The sequence below is a fragment of the Rhizoctonia solani genome, chromosome 14 (genome assembly GCF_016906535.1).
Source record: "Rhizoctonia solani chromosome 14, complete sequence".
NCBI classification, from domain to species: Eukaryota; Fungi; Basidiomycota; class Agaricomycetes; order Cantharellales; family Ceratobasidiaceae; genus Rhizoctonia; species Rhizoctonia solani.
Window position 1 is genome coordinate 1,702,258 of NC_057383.1, and position 23,667 is coordinate 1,725,924.

At 48.3% G+C, this 23,667-nt stretch overlaps 8 protein-coding genes across 8 annotated transcripts; 4 read left to right on the forward strand and 4 right to left on the reverse strand.

The window, feature by feature from the left end:
• Nucleotides 1-86: 86 nt before the first annotated feature.
• On the forward strand, nucleotides 87-2,072 carry RhiXN_11153 (uncharacterized protein; the record flags this gene model as incomplete). The annotated part of the gene is made up of 10 exons (XM_043330968.1): nucleotides 87-240; nucleotides 295-309; nucleotides 381-548; nucleotides 597-989; nucleotides 1,079-1,193; nucleotides 1,245-1,389; nucleotides 1,465-1,632; nucleotides 1,686-1,742; nucleotides 1,796-1,918; nucleotides 1,989-2,072. The coding sequence occupies 10 exons, from the start codon at nucleotides 87-89 to the stop codon at nucleotides 2,070-2,072; spliced, it is 1,422 nt and encodes a 473-aa protein (XP_043186313.1).
• A 1,443-nt stretch (nucleotides 2,073-3,515) lies between these two features.
• Nucleotides 3,516-4,851, reverse strand: RhiXN_11154 (uncharacterized protein; the record flags this gene model as incomplete). Its single annotated transcript, XM_043330969.1, has 7 exons — nucleotides 3,516-3,612; nucleotides 3,668-3,740; nucleotides 3,793-3,986; nucleotides 4,034-4,258; nucleotides 4,319-4,360; nucleotides 4,411-4,549; nucleotides 4,593-4,851. The coding sequence occupies 7 exons, from the start codon at nucleotides 4,849-4,851 to the stop codon at nucleotides 3,516-3,518; spliced, it is 1,029 nt and encodes a 342-aa protein (XP_043186314.1).
• Nucleotides 4,852-7,842: 2,991 nt separating this feature from the next.
• RhiXN_11155 (uncharacterized protein) lies at nucleotides 7,843-8,241 on the reverse strand (the record flags this gene model as incomplete). The annotated part of the gene is made up of 1 exon (XM_043330970.1): nucleotides 7,843-8,241. The coding sequence occupies one exon, from the start codon at nucleotides 8,239-8,241 to the stop codon at nucleotides 7,843-7,845; it is 399 nt and encodes a 132-aa protein (XP_043186315.1).
• A 245-nt stretch (nucleotides 8,242-8,486) lies between these two features.
• RhiXN_11156 (uncharacterized protein) lies at nucleotides 8,487-8,843 on the reverse strand (the record flags this gene model as incomplete). The annotated part of the gene is made up of 1 exon (XM_043330971.1): nucleotides 8,487-8,843. One exon carries the CDS (start codon nucleotides 8,841-8,843, stop codon nucleotides 8,487-8,489), a length of 357 nt encoding a protein of 118 aa, XP_043186316.1.
• Nucleotides 8,844-11,831: 2,988 nt separating this feature from the next.
• On the forward strand, nucleotides 11,832-14,695 carry RhiXN_11157 (STAM-binding protein; the record flags this gene model as incomplete). Its single annotated transcript, XM_043330972.1, has 7 exons — nucleotides 11,832-12,089; nucleotides 12,161-13,184; nucleotides 13,238-13,484; nucleotides 13,537-14,170; nucleotides 14,237-14,358; nucleotides 14,414-14,516; nucleotides 14,618-14,695. 7 exons carry the CDS (start codon nucleotides 11,832-11,834, stop codon nucleotides 14,693-14,695), a joined length of 2,466 nt encoding a protein of 821 aa, XP_043186317.1.
• Nucleotides 14,696-16,031: 1,336 nt separating this feature from the next.
• Nucleotides 16,032-16,947, forward strand: RhiXN_11158 (glutathione S-transferase; the record flags this gene model as incomplete). The annotated part of the gene is made up of 4 exons (XM_043330973.1): nucleotides 16,032-16,067; nucleotides 16,134-16,263; nucleotides 16,316-16,830; nucleotides 16,888-16,947. 4 exons carry the CDS (start codon nucleotides 16,032-16,034, stop codon nucleotides 16,945-16,947), a joined length of 741 nt encoding a protein of 246 aa, XP_043186318.1.
• Nucleotides 16,948-18,123: 1,176 nt separating this feature from the next.
• On the reverse strand, nucleotides 18,124-19,427 carry RhiXN_11159 (uncharacterized protein; the record flags this gene model as incomplete). The annotated part of the gene is made up of 4 exons (XM_043330974.1): nucleotides 18,124-18,509; nucleotides 18,563-19,161; nucleotides 19,216-19,287; nucleotides 19,336-19,427. The coding sequence occupies 4 exons, from the start codon at nucleotides 19,425-19,427 to the stop codon at nucleotides 18,124-18,126; spliced, it is 1,149 nt and encodes a 382-aa protein (XP_043186319.1).
• A 1,510-nt stretch (nucleotides 19,428-20,937) lies between these two features.
• On the forward strand, nucleotides 20,938-23,367 carry RhiXN_11160 (cytochrome P450 family protein; the record flags this gene model as incomplete). The annotated part of the gene is made up of 17 exons (XM_043330975.1): nucleotides 20,938-21,024; nucleotides 21,076-21,167; nucleotides 21,219-21,262; nucleotides 21,311-21,336; nucleotides 21,383-21,412; nucleotides 21,537-21,566; nucleotides 21,630-21,738; nucleotides 21,788-21,857; nucleotides 21,908-22,058; nucleotides 22,111-22,204; nucleotides 22,264-22,330; nucleotides 22,395-22,427; nucleotides 22,486-22,815; nucleotides 22,865-22,969; nucleotides 23,029-23,061; nucleotides 23,115-23,143; nucleotides 23,198-23,367. 17 exons carry the CDS (start codon nucleotides 20,938-20,940, stop codon nucleotides 23,365-23,367), a joined length of 1,500 nt encoding a protein of 499 aa, XP_043186320.1.
• Nucleotides 23,368-23,667: the final 300 nt, after the last annotated feature.

Below are 23,667 nucleotides of genomic sequence, written 5' to 3' on the forward strand. Positions count from 1 at the left end.
CCTGGGATCTCAACTCGTCTTCGATAGCTCGGGTTTCTGCTCTCACTAGGCATATTTTGTTTTACTATTACTAGACATCGGCTACTATGACTGAGGATGATAGACCTACCGACCCCAGCGACCAAAGCGGAATTGAAGGCGGCAAGAAGTCAGCAGCCACAACGACCAAAGGCCAGAAACGACGCAAAGTCAACCATGCATGTTTATATTGTCGGAGAAGCCATATGACCTGCGATGAAGGTATATATGCCTCTTATTCATCCAATGTACGGGTTCTGACGATATGGCAGGCAGACCTTGTCAGCGGTGGTAAGCACATATATCACTCGTACATAACATACAAGTCAACAGCTTTGCGGCAAGCATAAAGCGTGATATAGGCCATCTATGCCATGACGAAAAGAAACCAGGTCCATCCAAGAATAACTCCTCCACCTCAACTCCTCAGCCCCAGCCGACAGTAGACATAACAGCAACGCCAAGCGTGATTGATTCTTCAGCTAATCCGACACCTATTCAACCCCCTGAAGGATTCCCCATGGCAGGTGGTAAGCCAAGCCGTTCCAGCTTCCTACTTGGTTTTGATTCTTGCTTAGCACCTCAGCCGTTCGCACCCGTACTTCCCCAATCAACACCCCAATGGCCTCTGTTCTCGAACCCTCCCTTCGGATTAACCGGAGATACAACAACATTAGGGAACGAGTTCTCCGTCTTGAGCGACTTTTTGCAGAGCCTGGACAGTCGAGGATTCCAGCCTTTTGCTCCAGGTTCGATCGTCCAGGACTCTCCGCAAGCACCCTCGCAGACGCCAGGTCCACAACCAACGATGGATATCGACCCCGATCAATCGCAGCCATCACCAGAATATCCAGGCCAAATCCAGATGCCTTCTCCTGCCCCGGCTCCACACACTGAGCTTACAGAACCCTTGCTCCCGAGTGCGACAAAGCAGGAAAAGTTCTTGTTGACTGCTGCTGATCAAGAGCCTGGTGGGTTTTATTACCTGTTTCGCGTCTGGAATATTAGGTGACAAGTGGCTCGTATCCTAACTTGGACGATTTTGGCTCGGAATGGATAGGCACGAGAGACGAACGACTTGCGCGCGTCATTCATGCCAAATATGAGGCTGGTCTTCTTAGGCCGTACAATTATGTCAAGGGGTATGCGAGGTTGTCCAGGTGGATGGATCACAAGTATGTTGCTTCTCCTTGCGCGTCTCCAAAGTGTTAAGGATAATCCGATAGTGTATCGCAAGAGTCTAAGAAACAGATTCTCCAACCACTCTCTGTCTTGCGTCCCAAGTTCCGGGTAGGATTCCCCCTTTCTGCCCGGTTATCTGTACCTACTAACGAGCCAACCCAGGCAATTGCGCAATCCTTGACCGATATCGTGAGTTTCCCTCGATTCCTTGTCCAGCGCATTATCAATTGCTGGACCCCGATACTCACTCGCGATGATTTACAGGATCTCGTGTTCATCGAAGAAGCCTTTGAGCGCCTTCTGCTCGACTATGATCGAGTTTTCTCGGCCATGGGAATCCCAGCGTGCCTATGGCGTCGCACAGGCGAAATTTATAAAGGAAATAGAGAATTCGCAGAGTTGGTCGGCGTGGATGTTGGGCGATTACGAGATGTAAGCTTCATTTTCCATTCCAAAGGCTGACCAAGCTAAGATATGTTATAAAGGGCAAGATGTGCATATATGAACTGATGTCTGAAGAATCGGCCGTTAATTACTGGGAGGTATGCCAAACTCCTGTATCTCTCTGAACTTCATTTTCACACGATGATCTCAGAAATATGGCCACGTTGCATTCGATCCTGCCCAGAAAGCGGTCCTCACATCATGTGTGCTCAGATACAAACCAACAAGTAACTCGGGCCTTGCGCCTTCTAACGGATCTAACGGGAGTACGCATGTACGTATACTACGATTATGATTTGCCTGATTCTCAGCCTCAACGTTGATGGTACCTTAGTCTTCGCCAGTTCTCCATCGCCAAGTCACGGGCGCCGAGTCCACCTCCACCTCCCAGAGTGGATTTATCAATTGTTGTTTTTCGTTTACGATAAGGAGAGATACATGGGGTATTCCGAGTGTTATTGTTGGTAAGTCGATGATAGCGCTATCCGGCTCCTGGACCCCTTACCACCCCCTATGCCCTTGTATTCCTTGCCCCCTTTTGATCTTTTAATCAATTCTCATGCGCCATACTGAATTTTGCTCTCAGGGAATTTTATAATGCATTAATCTCGGATGTACTGTTATTGATTCATTATTAGAACGTTGTTGTACGAGTTCCGCTATCGATGTTTTTGGACCGGCATTCGTGTGCGAGCGCTCGAAGATGTAAGAGTGGGGTCATCAAACGCTTTATGTAAACACATGCGCATGATGTGGATCTCATGAGATAGATCCCCGAAGTCCCTTCTTTCAAATGTGCAATGTTCGCACCCGCGTGTGGAAGCAATCCCATCTACGCCCAGGCTACTATAGTTGTGCTGCGCCTTTTTTTTCGGCGCAGCGTAAAATTCCGCTTAAAACTTTGGCTTCTTTCTACGTCTATATATTCTGCGTCTGGACGCCTCGTTTTCGGGATTATTACCTTATTTTAGAGTGATTCCCAGCTGTCTGCGGGGCCTTGCCTTTTCCTTCTCTCCACCATACCTCCCACTGTCGCCTCTCACGCATTACAATGGGTCTAAATAATGATTGGAACGAAATTTCTATAGCAGACTTCTTTACCATATCGTTGGCGATAAAACATCGTATAGCCAGGAACTCGAGAACCTATTCGTCTGCTACACACTGACGCGTGGTCTACGACAAGAGAGCCCCTGTCGTCGTCGCCCTAGCCTTCCTCTAGAGATAATTTTATCTATCATACGATACGCTGGCTTCATGTCAGTTAACCCTGATCCTGCCTTGGCCCTCGAAACCCAGATAGTGCCCTGCAAGCATCCTCATTTGTTCTGCGGGGGCTACTCGACTCCACCACTCAGTCGCATTCATTTGAACTTTATGGCGCGCTTGCGGCTATCTTACGAACCTGGGGTCTTGTCTCGGAGTTCCCGGTGAGCGCCACAGTAACTCCATATATGGGTTCTTTATTCTGACTTTGCGTGCGCGCGCCTAAAAGCGGCTACGAACATAACATCGCCTGGGACCAACACGCCAGCGAAGGCCACCTCGTACTCCGACCGTGCATTTCCCCCACATCCCGCTCTCCAATCTATTCGCTTCCTCGGGCCCCAAATCATTTCACACCGGACAATGAGATATTTGACCATACGGACAAAATCATCCGTGTCGTCTCTTCTAGGCCAGCGCGTTTGTTAGTTTGGAGGTGGTGGGAGCCCAAGTTTTGAACACCTTTTTTCTCGGTAATGGACTCGCTTTTATTGTAATTTTACTTATTACTCTCATTCAGACGTGTATTTAATGGGCATAGTTCAAGATTCATTTACCGTTATACATGTAAAAGCATTCCCGTTTGCCTCAATGGATATGGGACCTCACTCCAGGACCAGATCGACGGTAACCGGTCGATGATCGCTCAGGTAGATACCATCATCGTAGAGAACCTCATCTGCCTTGTAGGCAACACTTTGCCTTGCGTCAAAACTAGAATCAGATCGTTCAACCCCAACCCTGCTCGTGAACTTACCACTTGACATGCGACGCTCCAAAGACAAAATCTATTCTCCCATACGAGTTTGTGTAGCCAGGAGCGGAGAACCCTGAATACCAATATTAGCATTTACTTATCAGACAATCCTAGCCAACTCGTACCTGTGTATGTGGCAAAATGTCCGAACACCTTCTCGCGTGGCGTCGCTCCCCTCGTGTCGACCATCTTGAATCCCTCGGGCAGGGGTTTGTTCTTGGGTACAGCAAACTTTTGCGCAAAAGTGGCATTGATAGCGACTGGTGCAATCACGCCAGTGAATATCTTGTATGCGCCGTTATCTGTCCCTTCTGCAGGGCTGGTGAGACGTCAATAACCTGCAACTCTGGATAAATCATCGCGTACCTGTTGAAGTCTCCGTTAACAAATACGGGCGCTTGGGTTGTCGCGGCCTCGTATTTTGCCCGATACAAGATAAGTGAGGCCGCAAGGCGCCGTTGTGCATCAGATTGGTCATCAAAATGTGTGTTTAGTAGTGTGAAATCTTTTCCACTGATGGACAAACGGGCAACTGTGCAAATTCTGTATGACCCAGCGCCTGGATATTTGGATACATCGAACGGAGTGTTGCTATAGCCAGCCCGGATTATCAGTAAACGAATCGTCGGAAAGCGCTAGCGATATACCCACGTAAGCCAGAACGTATCCCACGACTTGAGTTCCACCACAGATCTGATTTGCAAAGTCAATATTTTAATGTGGGACTGGGTATACAATCATACTTTTTGAAGAATATTGGGCTAAACTCCCCGCGTTCTACCCCATCGTCGCGACCAACGCCAACCCAACCCCATTCCTTGCCGAGGAGCTCCTGTAGATCATGCACTTGCCTTACCACGCCTCCTGGAAAGCTATTGGGATCTTTAAAAATATGTTGCGAGCTAATTCTGCCATTGTAACTCACATATAATTGACGACCCTTGAAATTTCAGCAGTGCGGCAACCCCAATTCGCCTCGTACTCCAGGGTTTCTCGTGAGAGGCATCAGCATAGTAAGGCTCTGGCTCTATCAGTCGGTCGGGTAGGTTTGCAATAGAATCGGTCACGGTTAAATTGTTAGATTGAGAGTCGTATCGGAGATTCCAAGTGGTAAGGCGCAAGGAAGTAGCCACTGTCAAAGTAGCGGTAAGCACCAAAGACAACACGAGCCCGACAAAACGCATGACTGAGAATAGGTGAGTGGAGGTTGATATGCTTTTTCCTCGCCGGTCCACCTTTATAATGATCTAGACTGTTGGCTTTAAAGAAGTCCCAGGCAGGAGTGTGGTATCATATGGCTATATGGAAGGTCGAGAACCAGGACGAGAGCACAAGCGACTGGAATCGATATGCGAGCTTCACAGAAGTTCGCTTTTCCCGCCAGGAAGTGGGAGGGAGAAGAAAATCCGTATGAAGAACGCACGTTCAGCATGGTCCTCAGGCCAGGGCCTTGTTCTCGGGTGTGGTCCAAGTCAGTTGCATTCAGCAATATATATTAGGGAACGTTCGTCGGCCGAGTCGGACGTAGCACGATGGCAGTAGTCCAAAATATGTCATCTCGATGGTTCGTGCGGGAAGTAGGAAGGCGGTCAAATTACGTAAGGAAATTGGGAATAATGCATATAGCCAACCCAAATAAACGAACACTAAATTATCTGTTTCCCCTACTACTGGCGTGATGAGTAAACTTGCGGAATTGAGCGTCAATTGCTAGTGAGCTGTCTACTTGAACACGGATATACAATGTTACATATCTACAAGGATAAGGATGGGGATTGAAGAGCCAAAGAAAAGAGCAAAGAAACAACACCAAATGAGAGACAATGCTAGGCAAACCAGTCACAGACAGTTGATTACAGAGTGTAGTCCATTGGGTTCATGAATAAAAAGAGTAAAAATCTTGTGGATGAGTCCAACGCAAATACTTAGGCATGACAGTCACCTTGGCGATTGCCAAGACAGCGTCTTCGTACACTAATCGGACAAGGATAGAGATCTTGATTCGGGAGATGGCCACGCTCAACGCAAACACTAGTTTATTTCTTTGTCAGTGGCGTAATAAATAAACACAAAACACCTCACATTCGGATCAGATCCCATGCGCCATTACCATCTCCGCAATCGTTTTTCGATACAACTTGCGGCGTGTGCGGCATGCAACATCTAACGAGAAAATTAGACAAGAACTACTGAGGTTGATTACTATAATTACCCGAGACTGTAGGAAAAACTCCAGTCGATAGGACAGTAATAGCCCGCCGGAGGCTGGATGAAGTCCTCGGTACCCGTTCCACCAACACACGTTTGTTTTGGTCCGAACCAGAACTGATCCTCTGCGCATTTCCGTGCTGACTAGGACGGAAGGATTGGTAATAGCATCATGGAGAGTGTATCAACACTCGATCCTTGGAATTCATTGCCGCGTATGGCACTCCATAACGATGAAAGTGGTAAGCGAAGTGAGCCGTAGGTGAATAGGATCGCATTAAATCTAGTGTCGAGTTGTGAGTGAATTATGCCAGAACAAAGACACTCACGAGCTGGCAGCAATTGTGATCAATCCAGCATAGCTTGGCGACGCGACCTGCTTTTGTAATTCGGCCGTCGCTCGTGTGGGAGAGGTAGGCCTCGGTCGAGTGGGGTATTGAGGAAGTGCAGCCACCAGTGAAACAAACAACAAGATAGAAAAAGTACAGAATTTCATATTGAACACGACCAAAGAGAACGGAGGGGAGTTGGTGAGCAGGAAGACCCCATGTGTTGTTTTATAGCAAATGGCGAGATTAAATTGGCTTATCTCCAAAGGTCTATCTCGTTTATTTTAGGCGCCGGTTGACACTGCGTGAAACAGTTGTGTGAGATGATCGAAGGGACAAAGTGTACTTTATCACCCGAACATTCTTCTGACCAATTTGTTAATAGAATCACGCCTCCGTGCCTGGAGGGCGGATGACCCGATGCGGAGCCGAATCCTATTTGCCAAGCTAGGGGAGGGATTTTGTTCCTGGAATCTCAGGCAATGTCAGCCAATCAGTTAAAGGTAGACATAGCGCCTGTTATGCATGCGCATTTGCACAATTTGAGTCAACTCACAAGCCACAGTATGGATGCCCGAGATGAATAGAATTATGTTACTGGTGAATCCGGGGTAGTGCCTGGTGTCAAATGAAATATAGGTACACCCCCATCGGCCAAATACCGTTTTGTCATGTTCCTTGGTAGCACAAACGTAAACAACAAAACACCGATGGTCCTACATTGAATTAAACATGTCAACACCCTCGTCTCGGGGTTGCCTGACCGAAGGTCAATGGAAGACAAGTACTACACCACCACCGAAGTGGCAAACGAGGCCGATGGTAGCGCCTGTAACTAAACAATATACCGTGGCTTCCCGGTAGCATACTCGCAGACCGCGGCCGGAAGTCAACTTGAAAACTGCTGTTAGCCCCTTGGTATATATACCTCATTTGATATAAAACCGGGTATCAACCAACGCGGCTAACCGTTGGCCCACTCCCACAGATGCCCTTTAAATCCAATATTCCTAAATACTCCTATATATATGCGCTACTCTGCGTTAAGGTATATCATCTGGTTCACATGACAGTGTCGCATAGTGCTATTAACAACCCACGGCCTCTGTCTTTGCGCAAATACTACAGGGAATAAATCAGGCCTGGTGCTATATCGAACAAGACATGTAGTCTTGCTTAACGACCCACTTTAATCCACCTACACTACCAATTGATGTGAGAGTACTGGTGCTCTTCCTTATAAATTTCTTTGGGTTATAAGCAGTGAATCAAGCGTCAAGTTACTTCCAAATAAAGGCTGATGGTCAAGTCTGGGCTCCTTGTTACGAATACCTCGATGTTCGGATCCCCCGAATGCCTCGATATTCTAGTTACATGGAACCTTGTAGTACATTTTCGAGCTTTGAAGCTATGGGTATAACTTCAGTGGCTCTCCAAGTTTGAGCCCCTGTGTCGCGCCAAATACTCATTTTATATATGTTTACCCAAAACAACCATTTTGACCTTGATTCACCTTGAAGGCAAGCGATTATTTGTACTACCCATAAATGCGTTCTTCAAGTTCGGCGTATCACCAGCTCGGGCCTGATATAAGTATAATTGGTGCTAGATTACCCAGACTAATTAGTACTTTGGGGTTCATCCGCAGAGAGTTGTCGTACCTGGTAGTTGTCGGAGGTCTTTCGACGAGTCCTGCTTGCTATCCGCCGAGACAGGAGGAGTGAGTAAACCAGTAGTACTTCCCGGCAAGGGAATGGCCAAATTGTCCCTGGAAATGGGTTTCTTGTGCGTACTTGCCCTGTGACCCGATTCCGGCGAACTTCGTACCGATCTTGTTTTGATACCGCGACACTTACGAGGGGAGCGAATAGTTACATTGGTATCTATGATGTTTTCAAGAACAAACGGGGAGTTCAGGACCAGCGACCCTGATGGTTCAGCCCTTGGGATATCCAGAGTATTCGAGTTGTTGTTTCCCGCATTCAACGCTCCCATATCTGGTGTATTTATAATATGGCCATTCTTCCGGCTGGACATAGAGCTCCCCCCCCCCCCAAACACAGCGCTTTGCGATTCGGTTGAAACAGCAAGATCAGACTCAATTTCTGGAGGAAGCAGGTCCCTTGCAGGCGGATTGAACGACGACCTCCATGAAATGGCAGCTTCTATACCACTTATACGCGCTGTGAGAAGCTTCCTAATATGATCTAAAACAAAGCGATCTCCTACGGGGTCGTCGATTATTTGAGTTAGGTTCTTGATTAAATTCTTATGATTGACTATCAGTAATCGCTGAAGCTCTGAGGCGGGTATCGTTCGAAGGTCGTTTGAGACTTCAGGCGGTATGGGAGCAACAGGTAGTTGCCTAGTTTGAGACGATGCCGTGCAGTTGGAAGGTTTGCCAGAGGGAAAGTGACGAAGGAACGGGCGAAGTCATGAGATCGGCTGATGTTGACGGAGGTCGGGTTCTGGGCTGCGGCCCGGCGCGTTTGGCAGGTTGAACTGGCAGAAGTTTGTTGAGGCACGGGCTTGGGGGCTGAAGCAGATACAACAGGAGACAGCGAGTGGGTGTCACTGATAATCCCTCCTTCGGCGGTGTCAATGATAAATTTAACATTCACTTCACTCGAGTTACTCATCAGAGCCAGTGAAACTCGTGTTTGAAAAGGATGGTCAATGCTGGATGGGTTCTCCAAAAGCAACAAAAGTATAGCTAGATAAAGCTCTCCTTTGCGGCTATATCAATATAGCAAGGTAATTAAATACTCCATACTGGTTCTATCCCATGCCAAAACCAGCTCTAGAGAATAAATGACTCACCCCCCCCCCCCGAAGGGAGAAGACTTTCCATTTTAGACAGAGGGTCCATCCAACGTCGCGGGATCAACGTGAAATGTCAGAATTTTCGAACAGATCATCGATCCAAAGGGACCAGGTTATTCTCGCGCCGCTTAGTTGCCTTATCCGTACGGGGAGATCAATATGAGCCCGCACAAGCTGACGTTGATGAGTTGTCTGTGAAATATCGGAGATCGGCCAACGTTGCTCTGTTTTTCTGGTCGATCTCCGTATGGGGAGATTGGTTCTGTAGATTGAGTTGACACTGTCAAGAGCGGCGCTTGCGCTGGCTTGAATGTCAATCGGTGGATAAGGCTGAGTTATAACGTGATATGGTCTTGATCTAACCGATACAGCCAATCGCACCGTCTTACGTCAAGTGGCTAACTCGACTGAGTGTTGTAACGGCTACACTGCAGGTCATCTGGACTAACGAGCGCATGAAATCCAAAAAGACACTCGACAGACTCAGAGAACCAATGTTTCAAATGCAGAAATGAAAAGAGCATAACCCTGATTTGGTAAAGTACCGCAAACTGAGCAAGTAGAATAGTGTGCTCCCATACTTTTTGGAGTCATTTCATGTGGGCCCATACTATTGAGCCGGTCACACAAGCGCTGGGCGTTAAGTGATTGGTATAGAGATTCACAGGAGATAAACCCCGACTGACGGCCAAGGCAAGTTCATGCATTTAGTAGCTCTCAAGTACATTTCAATGATTAATCTATAGCGCTATACGATAAGTCGGCAGTGAAATCCTCAGAGCACACATCACCAATGAAATTGACCGGTATAAACCATACCGTTCATGATCAACCCCAAAGTAAACCAAGCATCATCGGCACATCAATTTCCCCACATTCGCCTACACAAAGAGGACCAGTCAGTTCAACTTCAAAACAAACTCGGACCGAAAAACAAAAAGATCAGACAGAAAGTGGTATGTAGTTCACACCGCACACAACGTGCTCGATTAAACGAGATTCATGTTATAGGAACATCCTATCTATTCGTCCGCCAAAGGGAACCAAACCTACTCACCATGTGTACATGTGTGCACGTTGAGGGAGGCGGAGAGGGCGCTGGCCCCCAAAACCAAAAAGACACCACCTAGAGAACGAGGCGCAAGAGCATCAGAAAAATGAGGGCTGACGTCTAACGTGGTCTTTAAATCCCGCCGACTAGGTCACAAGGACACACGAAAAAAGACGGACAGATGTGGAAGGGTAAAGAATGCTTCTTTCTGATTTGGGGTGTCCTTGCTTTGCTTGCAATTGCGTGTGAGTGGAATGTATATTTGCCGGCTGACTGATGATGCTGTATAGTTCCATCTTGGGTTCCAGAACGGGGTGTACGGTATATGCGCTATAAGGAATGTGGATCCTAGGTGCGCCGAAAATGGAAATCGCCTAGACAGGTCGTATCTCTCGGTGCTTTTCCCTAGAGACAAATGTCGATTGTCGGATTGATTTAGCGCAAAGCGCTCGCGTTTCAGCCGGGTGAGATGGGTCGATCAAGAACGGGGAGCTGTGGCTGATATCGATCGTGTGCTTAGATTTGGTTGGGCCATGTATATATGAGCAGTGTCCTTTGTGAACAATGGCGGTGTGGAAAGTGTACGAGTTGGGAGCTCGACTTTCAAAAAAAAGTGAAGTCTTTGCGTACTGCCTGAGCGGTGTGCTTTGTTCCTCATCCCTAGATACTGCAATGCTCACTCTTTGGGCAAAGGAAGTACCCCCCTCCCCATCCAACGAAATAGACTCTCCTATTGAATTCGACCGGATGCGTAAACGCCGCGTGCATGCGAAATGAAAAAGTGCCACACTAGACTTGAATTGAAGTCATGCCCTCGCCCCGTGAGGGGCGATCTATCGTCATGCCGGACGATCCTGTGCCTGCGTCACCGAGTATGTGTTCTGGCGAGGGGACGAGTTCGGGAACGTAACTTTGAAGCACGATGATATCATTCTGTCTCAGCCGGTTGAATGACCCAGCTGTATTCCAAACTAGGGAAGCAGTGTGCATACACATGAATTATCTAATATGGATATGGATTCATCGCAAGGGTGATATCATGCTCCTGATTCGGGCCCGTGAGGCCGGCCAAGTGAGGTCGCCTAGGTGCGTAATGAGTGTCCATCGGTTTGATCGATGGTGGTCCAGATCGCATTTGTGCATGTATGATAGCGCGGCGATGGTTAAACGAGGTAGGATATCGCTTGGGGTCGGCCGAGAACGGATTCGGAGGGGGGGGGGAGCGCCCTATCACATAGAACCCGGGACATCGAAAGTCGTTTGTTCTCCGAGGACGGACGAATGGGACCGTGTGCTGAGCGTCTAGAAATGTAAAGAGAATGGACATTGCACGGCCATTGGGACATGGAAGGATTGATGAGCGCCCGTGGAAGGTGGTACAAAATTGGGCAGGGGAAGAAGAGGTGTGGCACAGAGGAAGTGCGAGTGGCTAGATAGAGTTGTGGACTCTCACGACGAGCTTGCTTCTAGTGGCACGTGTATCGAGCGTGGTGAGTGTGTGACGCGTGTAGATTCGTCAAGGTGTGGCCTATTTGGGAACGAGGGATTCGGCAGGAGGGAGTAATTTGCCATCGTCATCCGCCATCGCCACCTCACAGCGGAAGAGCGAGAGGAGAGAGAGGACGGATTATTGAGGGAATAAATCGGGAGGATATTGTACCAGAGTGCTAGTGAGAGGATTGCGTACATAATTTGTATCCGTGGCGCTTAACTCATGGTCTGCCCTCACCCACACCTCAGTTGACACAGCCATATGTCCCGCCGGCCGTTTTCGATCGCTGAACTGGCGGCGCGCTCGCGACCAACGGGATACGATGCCTCCAGATCTCTCAAGGACCTACTGCGCATCGCCACTGCAGAGCGCAACGCAGGCGACGATGCCAGAGCAGCCGGAAACGTTGAGGCCGCGTTTATCCATTTTGCCAAGGCCTCCACCCTCATGCTCGAGGAGCTCCCTGGACACCCCAAGTTTGCGGAATTGACGAATGGACAGAAGGAAGCCGTCCAGGTGGTGAGTGTTATTTATTCTATTTTCCTTGTTTTTGTTTTTTTTTCTGCGATGGTTGGCTGATAAAAGCACAGCAAGGCCAAATCATACAGGACCAGCTGGGGCAGGTCAAGTCGCTGGTGACCGATCGATTCAACGAGTCGCGTGCCAGACACCAGGAGGCAGAGATTCTCCCCCCACCAGTGCAGACGCCCACTCCGACCCCGCAGCGACAACGACAGCGAACACAGGATGCAAACCGACGGAGCACAGAGGAGCAGCGGCGACAGGAGGAAGAGAGCCGTGCACGACGAGCAAGGCACCAACACGAGGCACAGATGCTCATCGCAGAGCAGCGCAGACGACAACAGACGACGACCAATGGCCATGACCAAATAAACAATATTGTGGCAAATGCACGCATCGCTCGCCAGGAAAAGGACCGACTCGAAGAACAGAAGCGATTGCAGGAGGCCGCCATGCTTGGATACCCGACACCCGCATCCTTGCGCACTCGCCCCGAGTCCTACGAGGCCCCGCCCCAGCCTACCGTTCCCCCAGCCCAGCACTATGTTCCCGAACGATCAGCCTCGGCTGCGGGTCTCCAGCGCACCAATAGTACTGCGAGGGTCCACGCCCCAGTCCCGGTCCCGCCCCCCACAACAGCACCTGCCCCCGCCCCCATCCCCCGTGCACCCTCCCGAACCGCTTCCCGAGCAGACAACCATTACCATCGACCCATATCGGACCCTCGCTCCCGGGAAAACCCTACTGCCTCTGCACCTCCCCGCTCCAGCTCCAGAGCTGACCACAGGCCGGTCCCCACCGCGATACGAACAGATGCCTTTGCCATACGGAACGAGTCGGCTCCTGCGGCCTACGGTGCTTCAGCCGCTACCAATGCTGCGTACAATGCTGCCTATGGCCCTGGACTGGCATACGGCGCAAATCCGCCGACTGGGACGAGTGTCCGACCGCGAAAGATGAGTGTCACTTCGCCCGTCAAAGAGCGGCCCCCGGGAGGCGGTTTCAACGGTCCACCACCCACCACCCATGCCCCTGTCCCACGACGACGAACCGCATCCACAGGTCCTCAGAAGCCCCCTGTGTTTGCACCCGGTCAGTCCTACCATCGCACTCATAATTTTTGTCCTAACACCCCCCTTTGACAGACCCACGCGCAAACGGCGTGTTTCCGACTCTGGAAAAACGACCCCCCGAACAACGATCTTCATACCCGACTCAGTCCCCCATTAAACACCCTGCTCCTGCGTTTCCTAATCCCGAACCAGCGACCAGGCCCGAGCCTCAGGGGATTTTACCTCTCGAGAGCCCCTCTCACACATTGGCGCGCGAGCCCGAGGTACATGCACCTGCGCCTAGGAGAAATGGTCCAAATGGGCATGGGCCGGTCAGAGGGTAAGTTCTACCATGTTCTAGTAATTCCATCAATTCAATTTAATTCGAGTAGTTCGTCCTATCCTCCGCCCGTGACGACCACCTCTCCACCTCCTGGCCCAATCTCATACCCGACCATTATGACAATGCACCAGCGCGAACAAGGATACTACCCTTCTTCCCACTCGATGTTCTCTCTAGCAGGGCTAGCAACGGCCTTGACGGCCGAACGAGACATCCAAGCATTCGGTTCTCCTCCAAAGCAGCATCTAAACACACCCCCTGCTCTCTTATTCCAGCCTAATCCGGATCCTACGCCCCCCGGGTCAAAGGCACAGCTACCAGGCGGCTACGGGACACCGCCATCCCAGACCCAGACCAATTATGCGACCCGTCCCCCGCCCGCAGTCCCCATCTCCACACCACCCGTTTCTATCCCGACCCACGAAGACGAGGATCCGAGCCGTCTCCGCCAGGTCCTTCTCCCCGAAGAAGTCATCCAAAAATTCATGTCCATCGCGAAACCCAACACTCTCCGCCGGACCGAAACGTGCGGTCTGTTGCTCGGGAAGGCAAGGGGCGCCGGGTTTGCGGTCACGACCTTGTTAATCCCACGCCAGCGCGGGACGAGCGATACGTGCGAAATGATCGAGGAGGAGCTTATTTTGGATTTCCAAGAGACGCGAGGGCTGATTACCCTCGGCTGGGTGAGTTTTGCCCTGCTATTTGGGGTACTTATTAGATTTTATTTGATTGACGGTTGTTTGGATTAGATACATACCCATCCGACCCAGTCGTGTTTCATGTCTTCGATGGATTTGCATACCCATTCGGGATACCAGGCTTCTCTCAAAGAGGCATTTGCGATCGTTTGTGCCCCGTCTTCGAGTCCCAAGTGCGTTTCAAATCCATTCTTTGGTTTACATAGAGGCTAATGGGGATGGGCAAAGTGTGGGAATATTCAGGTTGACGGATCCGCCGGGTATGCAAGTGATTCTCAAGTGTACGGCCAAAGAGTCGTTTCATCCGCATTCGACTGGGAACATTTATACCGTGAGTCTCGAGTCTTGGGAATAGTCGTCCTGTCCGTGTTTATTCTCGGACATGATGATGGACCCGCACAAGAACCCAGCCTGACTCGAATCAATTTACAGGACGCAGACCAAGGACATGTCAAAATGGTCAAAAAGCTCGAACTCTCGATTGTCGACCTTCGAAGACACAGTGGCTGATTCTTGACCGACTCTCATGTTTTATGCTGTATGTTTTATGCTTTATGAGTGTTTCACGACTTGGTTTTGGGGCTTTAGCATTGATTCCGCTCTTTTCTCCCTCTCCTTTCCTTTATTTTTCATTCCTCCCCTCCTCAATTTGACGTACCTTATTTCATCCTAACTCGCCTCTTATTACGACTCTCCTCTCCACACTATCTAAATCATTTTATTCCACACACACGCACGCACACGCACATAAACTGTACATGACCTCCCTCGCTTGTTGTACTCGTATGGATTCATACCCCCCTTTCCTTTTGTGTACTTGTTAGTCGGTTGGTTGGTTTGCTCTTTGTTCGCTTTATCCTTTTTTTTTCTGCAGCTTGAGATTGAGTTTTGCGCGTTTCTTTCTTAGAGATCAAACGAGAGATTATTTTTGCGCTTTTTTTTTTCTTAGTTTGGTGTGTCAAGTTGCTTGTGAGGGCCAGTTTAGATTTCGCAAGTGGGAAGCATGTGTATTCTTGGAGAGGAGGGGTAGGTAAAAACTGTCAGATCTCCCCGATTGGGAGAGTTCAGAGGTTTCGAGTCGGATCTATCGAACAAGGCCTTGAGGCTCGTTCTAGTGTATTATGTTTGTGTTTATCGTTCCGTGGTGGTACATTTGGAGCGTTGCCCATGCGTGCCAGAGTAGGTGAGCAATTGTTGCTATCACTGAAACGAGGTAGGTAATAGGTACCGGTTTGTTTTGGATGCGGTATCATAAGTGCCAAAGTGGCTTAATTAGGGAAACTGGGAAAGCGTGGTGTTAAGATGACGGTGGTGGTGATGCGATATGACAACCGATGCACTGAGTGTTGTACGTACTGTACGTACGAACCCAATGATTATGGCTGGGCTATATGGCAAAAACGTTCGTTCGGAAGCCCTGGTTACAGATGTATGCACCAACCAAACCGGGCACAATATTATATCTTTAAATCCGTGTTTATGCCCTAGAACGGAGTTGCTGCTCTGTCAATCGTTTAAACGTGGTCGAAAAGCCTCTCGAATTGGCCTTGAAAAAGGAAAACAATAACATGGGGGTATCCTAGTATACTACGTAAAATACCCATCATTAGGTTTTAGCCTAGCATGTATGAACTGAATTCGAAAGGGTAGCTACACCTCCATCTGATCTTTCAAGGGTAATTATAGGATCACCACACCGCCACATCATGAGATTGGGTGTTCTCGGCGATGACCAAGCTCGAGCCCCTCATCATCGGAATAGCACCACTCTCTCGACCGGGATGTCCGATGTCTGTGGTGTATTTAAATGAGGGTGAGCCCCTCTGTTTCTATTGATTCCCTCTGCATGATGGTTGAAAGGATCACTTTATACTGGTGGGATGTGCGTCCACTTTGTTAAGAAAAAGTGTTTCAGGAAACTGTTACTCATGCATGGCTTTGAGATTAGACATGTCCGTCCGCCCAGCGGGTGATTATTGCGCTCGAAGAGGCCAAAGCTGATTATATCAAGTACGAAGTCGACCCTTGGAACAAGCCAGAGTGGTATGTTCCAAAGGTGAACCCTGCCACTGGCAAAAGTAAACCACCACCACTTTCTTTCTCACAACAACATCACTCACATCATTTCAGTCCCAGCACTCACATACGGAGGCCCCCCAGTCGACCCCTCGAACCCATCCCCCGAATCAGCAAAACTCACCGAATCCCTCGTTTTACTCGAGTTTATCGCCGATTTATACCCCGACTCGGGACTGTTGTCCGCGAACCCCGTTGAACGTGCCCATGCGCGGTTCATCACCGATGTCTTTCACACCAAGGTTTTCGATGCGTTTTATGGCATCATATGGGGTGGAGGGTCTCCGGATACATTGTACGATGGTTTGATGGCCTTGCAGGACCAGCTGCAAGCGCATCTCAAGTCTGGTCCGTTCTTGGGTGGCGACAAGATTAATATCGCGGATGCTGCCGTGGCCCCCTTTCTCGCTCGTATCCGTACACACTTTCATAACGGCGTGGGTATCTGGGAGGACGGACAAGGCAAAAATATATATGCCGAGATATTCGAGAACGAGCGGTTTGGGACGTTGCAGAAGTATACCGAGGCATTGCTGAGTAGGGACACGGTTAAAAACAGCTTCCCAGAGGTAAGCTGTGCATTTAGGTTACTAAAGTGGTTCGGTGTTGAGGTTTGTGTTTTGTAGGACAAGTACCTTGGCCAAGTCAAGACGTATATTGAAAGTAAGGGAAAAGGAAAGGCGTGAAGAGGTTGTATCAGTGCATTTTGCACTTTTGGATCGAATCTGAAAAAAAAAATGTTTTCTTTGTGATGTTTACCTTGTAATAATTTCTCAAGAGTATCAACACTTGTCCGGAACTTGATATTAAAACTATTAAAACCTCGACCTGTCTTGTCATTATGTCGATGTGTACAATCGCGCTCCTTTGGGAAACAGTTTACGAGAAGAAACCACACAACCGTCCTCGGGAATCGCGAAAAAACTAGCTTATATGCGTTGCCATTCAGGACGGAGTCATGCCACAGACGTATAAACTTGTTGTTATAAACCCCCTAAGGACCTACTTGGAATGATACGCATCAAATATATCGCGATCGTAACTGCAACGACTTGGTTGTGCACAAGGCACATGATTGCATTCCACCGATTCCCCTTCAATATTTGCTATCTTCTTGATAAAGCAAGAGTAAAATATTTCATACCCTTGCAGTAGCATATTTTGAGACCAACCGAGTGCAGCTGAAGAGTATTACAAAAAAGGAAATACGAGGTCTACTTGATTATAATACAAGACATCAACGAACAACAGCACATTCAATACATAAAACTATCTTTTCGAGCAAAGTCAATAATTTAAAGCGGCTCGCTATTGGCGGCCTATAAGTCATGGAAGAAAAAAAGCGGGTATAGTACGAGTAATCAATAACGTAGGAAACGCTAGTAGCGAAACATGACAAGCAATAGGGATTCAATATAAAAGGATCCTAGAAGCTAAGCATACAGCAAATGGGCCCGGAACGAAACCAAATCCAATTTACCAAGCGATAGGAGCAGCGAGCGAGACTAAAGCTGGGTTTAGGGGTGACGGCGAAGTAACCGAGCTTGAGCGGACTAGCGAGAAAACCAAGTTATATAGCGACATATCCAAGGTGGGCATAGTCAACAGCCCGTGCCAGACGGTGCTGAAAGACTAGCAGGTGTTACGAGCCAGACCTTAATGTCTTCAAGCTCACCCCAACAGGTGAAGCGATCACATCCGCCAACCCCCGCCGTGCTGGGGCCAGGCAGCACGGTTGGCCCGGGCGTGACAGGAATCATCATCACGTGTGGTTAGAGCCTTCTGATATCCAGGCTGGTCGCACCTAGCTATATGTGGTATCTCACTTGGTCACCGCCATTATTGGTCTCTGCGTATTCTACTCAAGCTCGCCAGCAGCTCGTTCCTAGACCGGTCCCTGCACTCGGTTGCCATTTTGCCGCGTACTTGGCTTTCGTCTCAATCCAAATCATACGTTCTCTTGCTCCGCTCAACGCCCTCCAGCGCACGCAGGAAGCCTCTTCGGCGGTTGATGAGTCGCACTGAAGTTGGACGAGATTGGGAGCGGGCGCTAGTAGGGAGGGGTTGGATGTGATATGTGGAAGTACTATTGTGAGCACATCCTTGCGTGACATATACTTCTCGCCAGTGGTCCACCAACAATCTTGCTCGCTAGTACTGAACCCAACCTGTTCGAACAAAAGGTGAGCTGGTGTACGAGCTGCTGCTGGTAGGCCACCACAATGTGAGCCGGTAGATGTATCGTACTCTAGCGAAAAGTGTTTAAACACAGAAATAAATCATGCATGTGACAAAACTCACCAATTGACTCGGCTAACCTCTTGCGCCCCTGAAATAGCATACCAGATAGCACAACCAAAAGCATAAGAGTATACACATTGAGCGAGACTCGTGTAATAGAATGCATGACCTCGCCGGTAGGGATGTGCTTGGTTAGGACACTGAGAAGCTTGTGTAACATCCAACCATTGCGGCTAAAATCGCCTGGGTGCTTTGGCTTATTAAACGCGGTGGGCTTGACGAGTCGTACTGCACAGGTCTTGGAGGCAATATGATACAAACTCGGATCCAATAGAAGCCAATCGTAGTATGCTGGCCCGGAGTAGAGGGCAAGGGAACTGGGGCGGTCGTACAAGGCCAAATCATTGGGAGTATCTACGTAGATGGCGAGGGCCCGACGATGATCGTACACTGCTAGATCCTTCGGGCCATCGTAGTAGTTGACAGTTAGTATTACACGCTCATGAATAGAGGTGGAATCTGGCCAGGTGGCATTTGAGTACAGCGAATGATGGTCTGGGTGAGACTGGGGACGACCATCGATAGTTCTGGGTCGCTTGTACCACTTGATGATATTTTTCGGGGTGACCATCCGAGAGACAGGGAGAGAAATTCTGCCTCTGATTTGGTGGGTGATCAGCCACTATGCTTCCTCGACTCGGTCGCCAACTTACTTGCGCGTCACAGGTGTGGAAGGGAACGCGAGCCGCGTCGTGCTTAGGGACCGGTGACCTTGGCGAACGAAACTTCAAGCAGGGTTATTATGTGCCACACTTGTCGAAAGGGTTACATACTGAACAAAGTCTCCGGGCTCCGGCCGGCTAGAATGGCGCACCGAAGTCATGAGGGCTCCGGCCGCGATGATCAAGTGAGAAAAGAATAGCATTATATGAAGAAGTACAGCTGACAATCTCCCTGAGGCAATGAGGTGGTTGAGATCAGGAGCAGGGGTAATTAGGGAGCTTTATATACACCACAGGAGTCGGTGGGGGAGGAGATTCAGCTAGGTGGATAGGGGGCGCCCCTATGTGTAAAACACGCTACCAAGTCACGGGAATACTCGTCCTCCAATTATTTTTATATTAACACGAGCTTAGTGTTGAGAGCTTCCAAAAGTTTGGAGCAAGATAACGGTCAATGCTTGCAAAAACACTGGTCAGTGCATACAGTCACAATAGACCCCGACGCCGGCGGGATGCGTCGAAGCACGTGACCCTGATGAGCGGGAGTTGTTTGTTAGAGCTTGACAAGAGTGACAGCGGTCCTATGATGCCATCATGCGTTCATAACAGAACGCTTGTATGGGCTTGGTGGCATTTTGGTAGGTGTGCCAGCCCTGTGCGGCGTTCTATATAGCATTATGCATACTGCCGCCCATAATATTACTTCCCGGGGATTATCAATGCTTGCTGGTTTTTCGATAGGCTACTACAGATTTATGTAGAAATACCGAGCAAGCCCCAGATATAGTATTTTAAGGAGCTAAATCACTAACACCGAATGAATTTTAAAGCATTTGTTCAACACCGACGGCATAAGCAATGGAATATTCGATATATACTAGTCTTATCTATGCTTGTATCACTGTATGTTTTCTGCTGGTATATTATTGTGGTACAATATATTACCTCGAGACGATTGATGGAGAATTTATATTAAGTTTGGCCCCCATGAGACGACATCAAGACCTGATTCAGCCACGGTTCCTGTGGATCATGGCGGAAGTATGGGCGGGATTGAAACATTGATATGAACACTGGAATTGACGACCGTCGGAAGTGAAGCTAAATTTCAGAAGAAGGAAAACCTTCCCATTCACTGATTATTCCGTCCTATGTATCCCAGAGCTTATACCTAATAACGCAAAACGCTCTGATACAGAAGTAGTAAGACACATCAGCCATTTGTCTTTTTGTGTTTGTAGAACTTATTCTTGGGGTGGCGGATTCTGCCGAATATATCTACTTCCGCCACTAAAGTTACTTTATTATTTCACAACAGCCCCTCACACTGACAACTGAATCGAGATCCAGACCTAGTACTCCCCCGGTGTTGCTCTGTATATATAGAGCAACAAGCAAGACATTTATCAGCCCCTCTAACCTCAGGATTGTGTTCTAACGCTCGCCCATTATGTCAAATTTTTCCTCAATGCAGTCCAACTCAGTGTTTTTCCAGCTAGGAATTTCGCATCACTATCAGCTTTACTGTTTTTTACTTGGCATCGTTGGCGCAACGGGTATACTGACTCTATACAAAACATTGACCACCAAGTCGGATATCTTGGTGTTGGATGGCCCCACTACAAATTCAATAGTTTGGGGTACTTAGCCTATTGAGAAAATATTTTCTCTGTATAACCAATTGTGTTGCCTTTTGCAGGGAGCGCGTCTGACATGTTCGACGATGAAGGGGGCCTCGAGTTTCAAGATAAATTAAAGAATACTTACGGTTCAGCGTGCCGAATACGAGGCCCCTTCGGGGTGAGTCAATAAAACTGTTAGCGATGTCTCGTAACTATACTTTTTACATAGGCGACTGAGCTGTGGGTTTCAGACCCACGGGCACTCCAAGAAATCCTGGTCAAAGGGCATGATTCCTTTAGGGAGCCTGATTGGTTCACCACGTGAGTCTATCACTCATTTGGTTTGGTTACATACTAAATGTCTATATTTAGTTGGCTAGAACTTGTATTTGGGCCAGTAGTAGCCACGGTCTATGGTAAATTCCACGACTTGAAACTTCATTATTATGACTAACTCCCGCTAGGACATCAACACAAAATTCAGCGCAAAGTATGTATGAACCGTCCCAGTCGTAGCTTAACTAAATTTTGGAAAGATCCTAAACCCGGTTTTCACCACAAACCATGTTCGCAATTGTGAGTATGGATGTATAGCATCGTTGCATAATCTCACTTCTATTCTCTCTACGCGTAGTGGTAAAACTTTAATACTCAGGCCTTCTTCACGGCATCTAATATTGTTGCATTCAGACGCCTACCATAACAACAATCGGACAAAAGGTGAATCGTTTATTAGAGTTTGGGGGGTTTGATCGAGCTATAAGCCAATACAAATGTTTCCAGTTCGTTGAGATCTTGAAATCGGAAGTTGAAACGAACGAAACCAATACGGAGATAATCGACATCTTTAAATGGGTTCACCTGGTTTCTCTTGAGATCATTGGTCAAGCAGGTATGTTACAAAAAGCCGTGGTGGAGATAAGCTGAGTTTCCCTGTTTAGGAATTGGCCACTCGTTTGGTATATTGGAAGGAAACGTGCCAGACTATCTGGCCGCTTCTCGTGACTTTTTGTGAGTATGCGCGTATTATAGTCCCCTCGCGTCTCTAACCATTCTTAAAGTGCGTTGATGGCCGAGATGTGGTATTTCCATCCGTTTGTTACCTTTTTCTCCCGGATAGGAACTGCTTCCTTTCGACGAGCCATTGTAGAGTGGATCCCGCACCGGCCTGTTCAGAGAATAAAGAATGTGTCCGATACTATGCATAAAACGGTCAGTATGATGCAAGCGGTTTGTGGGCGAGACGCTGATGACCGAGATTTAGGCAGTGGAGATCATGAGGCACAAACGAGAGGCAATGCACAATGGGACCTTGGACTCGGAGGTGGCGGCTGGAAAGGATATCATGACAGCACTCTGTAAGCACTCCTGGTTCTACCGTTTTTGTCGTTTTCGACTTGACGTTGACCACACTTAGTGAGTCAAAATCTTGTCGTGGCACCTCATGATCAGATGACGGATGAGGAGATATTATCACAAGTCAAGTGTGTGCCAACAATTGAGCCAGCAAAAATATAATACTAAGGCATACTCCCTTCCGATCATTAGTGGGCTGGCATTTGCAGGACATGACACTACAAGGTACTGAAGCTATGCATGCTAAGGTAATAGGTGATAATTAATTTTCATGAAACCTTAGCTCTGCTCTCTCGCAAGCAATCAACATGTTGGCCGAGTACCAGGAGGTTCAGACAAAACTTCGGGATGAAATTCGTACAGCGCACCGCTCTTACGGGAAGAATCTGGATTACGACCAACTCAATTCACTCTCTTACTTGGATGCAGTTTGTCGAGAGTGCTTGAGGCTTCATGCTCCGGGAGCGTTTGCAATCCGTGTCGCAACTGAGGATTGGACATTACCTCTCCATTACCCAATCAAAACCAAGGACGAAAAGGTCACGCTATCGACAATACGGATTCCAAAAGGTACCACCCTGCATATAGCTCTTCGAGCTGCGAACAAGGATGAGTAAGTATTAAAAGTCATGCTGTGGGATTTTGCTGACTTGATGCTTCAGAAGAACTTGGGGAGTCGATGCTGAGGAGTTTAAACCTGAGCGCTGGCTTGAGCCATTGCCAGCAAGCGTTTCAGATGCTCGCATGCCGGGAATATATTCGTCGATGTACGTATCGCTAATGAGAGAAATGACGTTCTTGAGTAATTTTTGTTGGTGATCGCTAGGATGACATTCTTGGGAGGACCGCGAGGGTGTCCGTGAGTGGCCTTATATTGATTCGATTAACAAGCAGTGATAACCGTTGCTCTAGAGGCATGAAGTTCTCTCAACTAGAGATGAGTTGGTAGCTTCTCCTGAGACACAAAAAACCGAATACTCATACTAAATGTGTAGAAATTGTACTCTCGCGCTTGGTGTCGTCGTTCGGTTTCCGTCCTTCCGGAGATGCAATCAGGTGGAAGGCTACTGGGATCGCCAAACCGCATGTCCAGCGACCCGACGGGAAATTTAGTGAGACTCCCATGATGCCTATTAGAGTGACTGTGTTGGAAGAGACAGAGTAGGTAGCCATAGATATGCATACACACACGCGCGTACTTGGCTTCGGTTTGCTTCTCGTTTATGTAGAAATCTCTTGTAAGTACTAGAACAATCTAGTACGTTCTTACGCAGTAATCGAGTCAAGTGTCGAGTCACTTGGTACATGCGCAGTAGAAAGCGCAGCCTTCTACGGTATGACTCGAGAGAGTCCATAAGGTATATATAGCCCTACCAAGGCTCTTATACCGTATCTCTCTCTACTCACTTAACTCTCTGTCATTACTCTTTACTTAACACGACTTGTATTAGTTACAGTATATACA